Genomic DNA, 11,568 nt, shown 5'->3' with positions numbered 1-11,568 from the left:
GAGCACGCATATAGGGGCCCTGCTGGCTGGGACTGGGGATAGGGGTGGGGTGGGGAGTTCAAGGGAAGGCGAGGTCTAGGATATGAGTCCCAAGGGCGCAGGCTCAGCAAGGCCCGTTCTCATGCTCTCTGGCCCAGGAGGAGTGATTCTCCATCTGGCAGGCCCAACTGCGGTGCTGGGACAGGGACATGAGCAGAGGCCACAGGAGGAGAGAGGGAGGTTGTGGGGGGAGCTCAGGGAAGCCCATGGTAACCGGGCGGGGGGAGGAAAGACAACCACACAGTGTTATTATTGTTACAGAACCATTAAATACAACTTATACACAAGCTGGGCGGTGTCGGCAGGGCAGGGAGAGTGCGAGAGGGTCAGGGGTGAGCAGTCCGGGCTCGGTCCTGGAGGGGGCTGAGGCTGCCATCGTGGGAGGGGCTGGGCTGGCGGAGGCCGGGCTGCCTGTGGAGGCCTTGAAGCTTTGCCAGCAGCTCCTGGATGAAGTCCTGAGACAGGGCGGGGGAGCTGAGAACATGGGAACATCGCGGGGGCACCCCCTGCCCCTGTCCAGCCCAGTCCCTGACCTGGGCACCTCCTCCTGTTCTCTGATTGTGGGGTTGGGGGAGTTAGGGGCGGAGGCTATAGACATAGAGAGAAAAGTGAGCTGGGAGAAAGACAGAGCTGGGGAAAGAGCAATGGGAGGAATGGAGAGAAAGAGCTAGGAAGACAGATAGAGATCCAAGGAGACAGATAGGTAGTGGGGGAGGGGGAGAAACAGATACAGACAGAAAGAGAGAGACGTGTAGAGATAGAGACAGACAGAGACATAGGGACAGAGAAAGAAACACAGACACGTGGAGACAGGTCCCCAGAGATAGATCCAGGGCGGACAGAAACGCAATGACGTTTGTCCCTCAGAGCTAGTTGGAGAAACATGAATAGTTTTCCCTTTTAAAGCAGGGAAGGAAGTGGGAGGGGTTGGGCCGCTCAGCTTCAGGGCCTGGGAAGATGGAGGGCCCCCAGAGGTGGGGAAGGGAGCCCGGGGTGGCAGAGGCAGTGACAGGGGAGAAGGACAGAGGGAGACTGAGCCTGAAGGTTGGCGGCCAAAGGACAGGCACAGGAGAGACAGAAACAAGACAGATGGAGGAGGACAGAATGGAGCCCCCTCGGCAGGTGGGGGAGAGGGGGAGAGAGACAAGGAGGAGGACAAAAGATACCCCTGCAGACCAGAAAGAGCTGCAGAGGGTGGGGGAGGGGGTTCCCCAGAGACCCTTCTGCCTGTCCCAGGCACGGTCAGCTTCTTCCTACTCCCCCATCAGAGAACCTGGGGCCAGAACAGGGCCCATAATGAGGGACAGAAAACTCACCTCGACAGGTTTCCCACACGACTTCAGGAGTCCCTAAAACCCCAACCAAAAACAAAACAAAACAAAACAAAACAAAACAGTAAATGACTAACAGCTACTCCCCTCCAGCCCCTTCCCTTTCCCAAAAAGCCCCAGCAGCAAGACAAATGGAAGTCAGACTCCAGGGTGGACTGCCTACCAAGCTTCAAGAGAGGAACAGAGCCCAAGGGGCATGTGGAGTGACTCAGGGCAGGGGTGAGTCACTAGATCCAGAGAGGGCGAGAGGGTCACACAGCACTTCTCTCCTCTAAAAAGGCATAAGCCATAAGCAAGGCCATGGCTGCCAAACTGCCTGGGTTCGATGCCCAGCTCTGCTCCTTCTGAGCTGTGTGATACTGGGCAAGGGATTCAACCTCTCTGGGCCTCATTTTCCTCATGGGGAAAATGGAGCTCACACTAGCGACTGCTTCGGAGGGTTTTGTGAGGGTTAAATGAGTGAATACATGTAAAGCCATCACACCAGTGCCCGGCATCTAGTGAGCACTCAGTAAACATGTGAACTATTGCTATTATTTTTAGGGAGGTGCAAAGTGGGGAGCTGGGGGACACTTCCCCGCCACCTACCTGGATTTTCCGGCTTCTCTCCTCTTCACTCTCTAACTCCAACAATTCGTCAATGTTGATCTCGTCGGGCATGTCTGCCTCCTAGAGCCAGGGAGAGAGGGGTGCCTAGGATCGCCTTCCCTCCCTCCCTCGCCTTTGTCCAGGGCTCTGCAGGAGCCCCACTGGCCCCAGGGCCCAGCTGGCGGGTTCTGGAGCATTCATGTGGCAGTCAGGGATGGCACTGCCAAGGCAGGACATCTGGGTGTTGGGGGGGAGGGGTGACAGATGGGCTGATAGAGCCCCAGGGCCCTGTACCAGCCCGATGCCTGGGCGCATGGGCCCCGGGAGCCTCGGGGCTGGCACAGGTCTCTCGCCTTGGCTCCCGTTCCCACAGAGGAAAACAGGCCTAGTGGAGTCCTGGAATGTCGGATTCTGGGATTCAGGAGAGGGGCTGGCTTCTGCCCTTTCAAGGAGAAGTCTTAGCACTAGGTGTGGGGGAGGAGAGGCTGGCAGCCAGCTGGGGCGGCCCCTTCCCCCAGGGGACAGGAAGGCAGAGGACAGCTTGGGCCAGCCCCTGGGGGGCCAAAATGCAGCCTGATGAGACCGGAGGGAGGACCACTGAGGCCCCTCAAAGTGGGTGGGTGGGATGAGTCATGAGCTCAACTCAGCTGCTAAGAGCGGGGCGCTTAGTGTGGCCTCTACAGGCAGTGGCCCAAGCGCAGGCTGGCTCAGTCACCCTGCTGGGAACAGGACCCAGCTGTCCCCAGCTGTTGAGGGAGCAAGAGAGCCTTGGGGTCATGAATCCTTTCCTCCCCAACCCAAAGTCCGGCTGTCGGCTTCAGGCCTGGGGCTTCAGGGCTGGATGGTCCTGGTTCATGTGTGATGAAGAGGCTTCAGCAAGGACACAGGTGTGTGAGTCTCTGCCAGGGCTACTGCCTGGTGCCAAGGGCCCGGGGCTGGTTGAGCAGGCAGAGGGACCCGGCATCGTGCAGTGGCTTCGTATAGTGGTCTATGGTCCTGCAGGTGTGAGGTGTGTGGCTCTGGCTTGGGTGCGTGACACATCAGCATGTGTCCACAGTCAGCTGTGGGGCCCACCACCCAAGCATGGCCTCATAGATGACACCTGCCACTAGCAACCAGATTGGTTCACCGGTATGGGCCCAGGTCTGAGTCTGAGAACAGAGGGACTGCATGTCACTGTGGGGGAAGGGCCATGCCTTCCACCACTGTTGCGCCATGAAGAAGAGGACTCGTGGGTCCTGTGTACACTGTAGCATACAGAAGTCACAGAAGGCCCAGAGCAATGGCTCACGCCTGTAATCCTGACATTTGGGGAGCCCAACAAGAGAGAATTGCTTGAGCCCAGGAGTTCAAGACCAGCCTGGGCAACATAGTGAGATAGTGAGGCCTGATCTCTTTTTCTTTCTTTCTTTCTTTTTTTTTTTTTTGAGACAGAGTCTCCTTCTGTCACCCAGGGTGGAGTGCAGTGGCATGATCTCGGCTCACTGCAACCTCAGCCTCCCAAGTTCAAGTGATTCTCCTGCCTCAGCCTCCCTAGTCGCTAGATTACAGGTGCCCACCACCATACCCGGCTAATTTTTGTATTTTTAGTAGAGATGGAGTTTCACCATGTTGGCCAGGCTAGTCTCGAACTCCTGACCTCAAGTGATCTGCCCACCTCAGCCTCCCAAAGTTCTGGGATTACAGGCGTGAGACACTGTGCTCGGCCAGTAAGGCCCCACCTCTAAGGAAAAGAAAAAAGAAGTCACTGAAAGTGTGACTTCAAGCAGAAGCTCAAGTGATGACGTACCTGTGTCTGTCATGGAGCTACGGCTTAGGCTCTTGTGTGCCTGTGAACAGCAGTGGGTTCTGCAGTTGTATGTCTGCCTGTTCCTATAGCTTACAGTTTTATGTCTGGGTGTAGTTATAAACTCTGTTGGGCTTTGTTTGTTTTTGAGACACGGTCTCACTCTGTTGCCCAGGCTGGAGTGCAGTGGCGCAATCTTGGTTCACTGCAACCTTGGCCTCCCAGGCTCAAGCAATCCTCCCACCTCAGCCTCCGAGGAGCTGAGATTACAGGTGTGTGTGTGCCACCACGCCCGGCTATGTTTTAATATTTTTGGTAGAGACAGGTTTTTCCCATGTTGCCCAGGCTGGTCTTGAACTCCTGATGTCAAGCAATCCTCCCGCCCCGGCCTCACAAAGTGCTGGGATTACAGGCGTGAGCCACTGTGCTGGGCCAATTTCTGTTGTTTTATGTCTTTGAGTGGCTGTGGATCAGTGCTTATGCTTGCAGGTGGTCATAGTTTTTTCTTTAGGAGATAGGAAGGGCCGTAACTTGAGTCATTTTGTGTTCCAATGGGGTTGTGCTGTATCTGCCTACGGCTGTGGCCCACGCCGCTGTGTCTGCGGGTGGCTGTGGCTGTAGCACATGTTGAACTGTAGGTGACCCTCCACCAACCGCCACCCCCCCCCGCCCCCGCTTGTGTCCTTGTGGGTTTGTACATGGCTGTTACTTCTGTGTTGTGTCCGTGAGCTGCTAGAGCTTCCTTCACTGTGCACATCTGTGTCTGCTTTTGCTTCCTTTGCCGTGGGTGTCTGTGTGGCTGTATCTCCCCTGTCACTATGTCTATGTTTGGCTTTATGACACCCCCCTTCCCCCACTCTTTCTCCAGATGTGGTGGTTCCAGCTCAACTTAGCCTCCTCCCTCCTCATATGCTAAACTCCTGGCCCTCCCCAGGCATTTGGACACATCTCTGGAGACTCAGGTGTTTGTATGTTGCTCGCGGTGTGTCCATAAGCACAATGCCATAGGGCACGGACAGGGCCAGGCCAGTGAGTGCCCAGCCCTGGGGCACTCGTCCTCTTGTGCAGACCAGGCTGACCGTGCACCAGCGAGTGAGCACCGAGACCCCAAGGGCGTGGGATCTCCGCGCCCGGGCTCCATCTGTCCCCGACCACTCCCGAGCTCACCATGCCGCGGTACAGCTCCTCCAGGCGCCCGTCGATCCACTTCTCCACGTCCAGCCGTCGCTGCAGCTCCCGCCGGTCATATTTGACGGTGACGCGCGCGTGCCGCTTCTGCAGCCCCCCGGGACTGCCCCCTGGCCCACGGGCCCGCGACGGGGACTGCAGCTTGCTCAGCACGCGCTTGCCCAGCCGCTGAGCTGCCATCGCGCTGCTGGCCCCAGCCCGGTCCCGCGCTGTGCGCCTTCGCCTAGCGCCCGGGGTGCTTCTTACGGGCCGGGGCGGGGCTGGCCGGGGGCGGGGGCTCGGGCTCGCCTGGAGGTCGGCCCCGCCCCGGCCGCCTCGGGCCTCAGTTTCTCCGTCTGCAACGCGAGAGTAGGCCTCTGCGTCGGCTTGAGGCACGCAGTCGTGTGGGGTTCAGGTATGGGCGGGGACCCAGAACCCCAGGCGGGTCCCTGCGTCGGGGGCTCCGGGGCCTGGATCCCGTGGGGCGGGGGCCCGGGACAGACACTCGGGACCCGGCCTGTCTGCGCCCTCTGGCGGTGGCAGGGGTGGTGCAGGAGCGCCTGCGCCACCATCACTGTAGAAGGTCCAGCAATCACTTGTTCCTTCGTTCATTCATTCACTCATCCATCCATTTGTTCACTCATTCCGTTTAACGAATTTATTTTTTGAATCGGTGTCTCTCTTTGTCGCCCAGGCTGGAGTGCAGTGGCGCGATCTCGGCTCATCGCAACGTCAGCCTCCCAGGTTCAAGTGATTCTCCTGCCTCAGCCTCCGAAGTAGCTGGGATTACAGGGATGCACCACCACACCCAGCTAATTTTTGTATTTTTAGTAGAGACGGGGTTTCGCCATGTTGCCCAGGCTGGTCTCAAACTCTTGACCTCAGGTGATCTGCCTGCCTCCGCCTCCCAAAGTGTGGGGATTATAGGTGTGAGCCACTGCCCCTGGCCCCATTTAACGAATATCTATTAAGTATCCACTCTGTACCAGACACTGCTCTACGCTCCAGGGATACAGCAAGGAACAAAACAGACAAGCCCAGTCCCACGCAGTTGACAGCTGTAGCCGGGACACACGAGAAACACAGTAAGCATGGTATTATACAGTTTATTATCATATAAGTGCTTTGGAGAAATAGAAAGCAGAAAAGGACAAATGGAGTGACGGTAGGGTTGCAATTTTATCGAGGGTGGCCAGGGAAGTCCCTTACTTCAAAATAGTTGTCCCACTTCTAATTATAAGCAGCAAGAATTATACTTTAAAATTTAAATGTGGCTGGATACAGTGGCTCACGTCTGTAATCCCAGAACTTTGGAAGGCCAAGGCGGGTGGATCACGAGGTCAGGAGTTCAAGACCAGCCTGGCCAACATGCTGAGACCCCATCTCTCTAAAAATGCAAAAGTTATCTGGGCGTGGTGGCACGTGCCTGTAATTCCAGCTACTCGGGAGGCTGAGGCAGGAGAATCGCTTCAACCCGGGAGGCGGAGGTTGCGGTGAGCCAAGATGGCACCATTGCACTCCAGCCTGGGCAACAAGAGCAAGACTCTATCTCAAAATAAATAAGTTAAATTAAATACAATAATAATAAATAATTGTTTATTTATTATTGGTGGTTCATGCCTGTAATCCCAGCACTCTGAGAGGCCGAGGTGGGCAGATCACCAGGTCCGGAATTAGAGACCAGCCTGGCCAACATGGTAAAATCCTATCTCTACTAAAAATACAAAAAAAAAAAAAAATAGCCAGGTGTGGTAGTGTGCACCTGTAATTGCAGCTACTGGGGAGGCTCAGGCAGAAGAATTGCTTGAACCCAGGAGGCGGAGGTTGCGGTGAGCTGAGATGGTGCCACTGCACTCCAGCCTGGGTGACAGAGCAAGATGCCATCTCAAAAAAAAAAAAAAAATTGTAGAGACAGGGTCTCACTATGTTGCCTAGGCTGTTCTCCAATTCCTGAGCTCAAGCAATCCTCCCACCTTGGCCTCCCAAGGTGCTAGGATTATAGGCATGAGCCACCTCACCCCACCAATCAGCCAAAATGTAAAACTTTTGAGTTTCAAAGAACATCACCAAGAAAGTGAAGAGACAAGTCATAGAATGGTAGAAAAAAAATAGCAATCATGTAACTCATAAGGTGTTGGGATGAGCCACCACACCAGGCTGAACTGTACACTTTAAAAAGGTGAATTGGGCCGGGCACAGTGACTCACGCCTGTAATCCCAGCACTTTGGGAGGCCGAGGCGGGTGGATCATGCGAGGTCAAGAGTTAGAGACCAACCTGGCTAACATGGTGAAACCCTGTCTCTACTAAAAATACAAAAATTAGCTGGGCATGGTGGCATATGCCTGTAATCCCAGCTACTTGGGAGGCTGAGGCAGGAGAATTGCTTGAACCCAGGAGGGGGATGTTGCAGTGAGCCGAGATCACACCATCGCACTCCAGCCTGGGCAACAAGAGTGAAACTCCATCTGTAAATAAATAAATAAAAAAATAAAAAAGGATGAGTTGTATGGTATGTGAGTTATCTCTCAATAAAGCTGGGTTTTTGTTTGTTTGTTTTTTGAGATAGAGTCTCACACTGTTGGCGAGGCTGGAGTACAATGGCACAATCTCAGCTCACTGCAACCTCTGCCTCCCGGGCTCAAGCAATTCTCCTGCCTCAGCCTCCCCAGTAGCTGGGATTACAGGGGTGTGCCACCATGCCTGGCTAATTTTTATATTTTTAGTAGAGACGGGGGTTTCACCATGTTGGCCAGGCTGGTCTTGAACTCCTGACCTCAGGTAATCCACCCACCTCGGCCTTCCAAAGTGCTGGGATTTCAGGCGTGAGCCACCATGCCAGGCCTCAATAAAGCTTTTTTTTTTTTTTTGAGGCAGAGTGTCGCTCTGTCGCCCAGGCTGGAGTGCTGTGGCCAGATCTCAGCTCACTGCAAGCTCCGCCTCCCAGGTTTATGCCATTCTCCTGCCTCAGCCTCCGGAGTAGCTGGGACTACAGACGCCCACCACCTCGCCCGGCTAGTTTTTTGTATTTTTTAGTAGAGACGTGTTAGCCAGGATGGTCTTGATCTCCTGACCTCGTGATCCGCCCATCTCGGCCTCCCAAAGTGCCGGGATTACAGGCTTGAGCCACCGCGCCCAGTCAAGCTGTTTTATTTCTAAATTAAAAACAGGCCAGGCACCATGGCTCACGTCTGTAATCCCAGCACTTTGGGAGGCTGAGGTGAGTGGATCATCTGAGGTCAGGAATTTGAGACCAGTCTGGCCAACATGGCGAACTCCTGTCTCTACTAAAAATGCAAAAAAATTAGCCAAGCATGGTGGTGCACCCCTGTAATCCCAGCTATTCGGGAGGCTGAGGTGGGAGAATTGCTTGAACCTGGGAGGCAGAGGCTGCAGTGAGCTGAGCTCGCACCATCACACTCCAGCCTGGGCGACAGAACAAGACCCCATCTCTAAAAAAATAAAAATAAAAAACAACTATCCATAGCTCCCCATGGCCCTCAGTCTAAAGGACAAACTCCTTGGTTTAGCAGTCCCAGCTCTGCCAGGGACAGTCCCATTTCAGTACCTTTCACTCCCAGTTCCCTCTGCCAGGAAAGCTCTTCCCTACAATATCAGCAGGGCTCACTCCTTCACCTCCCTCCAATGTCACTGTTCAGTGAGGTCTTCCCTGGCCACGCTATTTCACACTGCAACTCTCGTGCCCCTCACCCAGCTCTGTTTGATACATAACACTTACCACTTTCTAACATTTGATATATATATATTTTTTCTTTTCTTTTTTTTTTTTTTTTTTGAGATGGAGTCTCACTCTGTCCCCCCAGGCTGGAGTGCAGTATTGTGATCTCGGCTCACTGCAACCTCCGTCTCCTGGGTTCAAGAGACTCTCCTGCTTCAGGCTCCTCAGTAGCTGGGACTACAGTTGTGTACCACTGCGTCTGCTTACTTTTTATATTTTCAGTAGAGACGGGGTTTCACTATGTTGGTCAGGCTGGTCTCGAACTCCTGACTTCAGATGATCTGCCCATCTTGGCCTCCCAAAGTGCCGGAATTACAGGCGTGCGCCACCACAACCGGCCTCTAACATTATATATAATGTACTCATTTAATGTATTGTCTATGCCAGGTGTGGTGGCTCACGCCTGTAAACTCAACACTATAGGAGGCTGAGGCAGGAGGAGCAATTACATCCAGGAGTTCAAGACCAGCTTGGACAACATAGTGAGACCTTATCTCTACAAAAAAAAAAAAAAAAAAAAAAGGCCAGGTGCAGTGGTGCGTGCTTGTAGTCCCAGTTACTCTGGAGGCTGAGTTGGGAGAATCACTTGAGCCCAGGAGATGAAGGATGCAGTGAACTGTGATCGCACCACTGCACTCCAGCCTGGGTGATAGAGTGAGACCCTGTCTCAAAAAGAAAAATGTCATATTTTCTGTTCTGTGCAGTGACAGAAAAAAAAATTATTGTCTGTTTTCCAACTAGTAGCATACCAAAGGCGGGGGGACAGGAGTGGTCTACTTTGGATACAGGCAAAAAGAAGGTGCACTATCTGTAGAGAATTTAAAAACAAAAAAAACTGACCAAGGCTGGACATGGTGGCTCACACCTGTAATCACAGCACTTCGGGAGGCCAAGGCAGGCAGATCACCTGAGGTCAGGAGTTCAAGACCAGCCTGGCCAACATGGTGAAACCCTGTCTCCATAAAAATAGAAAAATTAGTCAGGTGTGGTGGCACACGCCTGTAATCCCGGCTACTTGGGAGACTGAGGCAGGAGAATCGCTTGAGCCCAGGAGGTGGAGGTTGCGGTGAGCCGAGATCGTGCCATTGCACTCCAGCCTGGGCCACAGAGTGAGACTCCGTTTCAAAAACAAACAAAACAAAACTGACCAAAAGTTGGTCTGGTTTTTATTTTCCTTTGCATTGACATTTCTAAACAGTGTCAATGATAAAATAGTCTTCCCCAGGGAAGAAACAGAAACAAAAACCTTTTGGTGGCCTGCTTTCTAAACAATTGATGCAATACAAAACAGGGGGAAAAGAAAAACAATTGATGCAATTACTGTCAAGTTTCTTTTTCTTTTTTTTTTTTTTTTGAGACGGAGTCTCACTCAGTTGCCCAGGCTGGAGTGCAGTGGTGCGATCTTGGCTCACTGCAAGCTCCGCCTCCCGGGTTCACGCCATTCTCCTGCCTCAGCCTCCCAAGTAGCTGGGACTACAGGCGCCTGCCGCCACGCCTGGCTAATTTTTTGAATTTTTAGTAGAAACGGGGTTTCACCGTGTTAGCCAGGATGGTCTCGATCTTCTGACCTCGTGATCCGCCCACCTCGGCCTCCCAAAGTGCTGGGATTACAGGCTTGAGCCGCTGCGCCCAGCCTTTGTTTCATTTTTTGTGATGGAGTTTCGCTCTTGTTGCCTGGGCTGGAGTGCAATGGCGCGATCTCAGCTCACTGCAACCTCCACCTCCTAGGTTCAAGCAATTCTCCTGCCTCAGCCTCCCGAGTAGCGTGGATTACAGGCATCTGCCACCACACCCGACTAATTTTATATTTTTAGTAGAGACAGGGTTTCCCATGTTGGTCAGGCTGGTCTTGAACTCCCAACCTCGGGTGATCCGCCCACCTCGGCCTCCCAAAGTGCTGGGATTACAGGCGTGAGCCACCACACCTGGCCTACTGTCAAGTTTCTCTTTTTTGTTTTGTTTTGTTTTTGTTGTTGTTGTTGTTGTTTTAGATGGAGTCTCGCTCTGTCGCCCAGGCTGGAGTGCAGTGGCACAATATCGGCTCACTGAAAACTCCGCCTCCCGGGTTCAAGCGATTCTCCTGCCTCAGCCTCCCAAGTGGCTGGGGCTACAGGCACACGTCATCATGCCCAGCTAATTTTCGTATTTTTAGTAGAGACAGGGTTTCACTATGTTGGCCAGGCTGGTCTTGAACTCCTGACCTCGTGATCTGCCCACCTTGGCCTCCCAAAGTGCCGAGATTACAGGTGTGAGCCACCCCCGGCCTTTTTTTTTTTTTTTTTTTTTAGAACGAGTCTCGCGCTGTTGCTCAGGCTGGAGTGCAGTGGCGCAATATTGGCTCACTGCAAACTCCGCTTCCGGGGTTCAAGCGATTCTCCTGCCTCAGCCTCCTGAGTAGTTGGGACTATATGCGCCCGCCACCAAGCCCAGCTAACCTTTTGTTTTTTTTTTTAGTAGAGAGGGGGTTTCACGGTGTTAGCCAAGATGGTCTCCATCTACTGACCTCGTGATCCGCCTGCCTTGGTCTCCTCCCAAAGTGCTGGGATTACAGGCATGAGCCACCATGCCCAGCCCTCCTTTTGAGTTTTTGTGTTTAAAGCTCAAAACTGGATGGAAAACCCATCTCTACAAAAAATACAAAAATTAGCTGGGTGTGGTGGCGGGTGCCTGTAATCCCAGCTACTGAGGAGGCTGAGACGGGAGAATCGCTTGAACCCGGAAGGGGGAGGCTGCAGTGAGAGCTGAGATCCCACCACTGCATTCCAGCCTGGGCAACAAGCGAAACTGTCTCAAAATAAAATAAAATGAAAGAAAGAAGAGGCCTATGCCTTCTTCCAAGTCTCAACGGCTCGGCACATACTTCCCTGTTTTCATGCTCAAGCCTGGGTTTAGTGGGTCTGAGTGGCAGTGGGAGATTCA

General features: G+C 53.4%; 1 protein-coding gene across 1 annotated transcript; it reads right to left on the bottom strand.

Annotated features, from left to right (window-relative positions):
• Positions 1-280: 280 nt before the first annotated feature.
• Positions 281-5,418, bottom strand: PPP1R14A (protein phosphatase 1 regulatory inhibitor subunit 14A). Its single transcript, XM_003915466.3, has 4 exons — positions 4,912-5,418; positions 1,959-2,039; positions 1,356-1,388; positions 281-494 (listed from the first exon to the last, which is right to left on the bottom strand). The coding sequence occupies exons 1-4, from the start codon at positions 5,110-5,112 to the stop codon at positions 366-368; spliced, it is 444 nt and encodes a 147-aa protein (XP_003915515.1). The 5' UTR covers positions 5,113-5,418; the 3' UTR covers positions 281-365.
• Positions 5,419-11,568: the final 6,150 nt, after the last annotated feature.

The sequence above is a fragment of the Papio anubis genome, chromosome 20, assembly GCF_008728515.1.
Source record: "Papio anubis isolate 15944 chromosome 20, Panubis1.0, whole genome shotgun sequence".
Lineage (NCBI taxonomy): Eukaryota > Metazoa > Chordata > Mammalia > Primates > Cercopithecidae > Papio > Papio anubis.
This window is presented reverse-complemented; position numbering and strand designations above follow the sequence as displayed.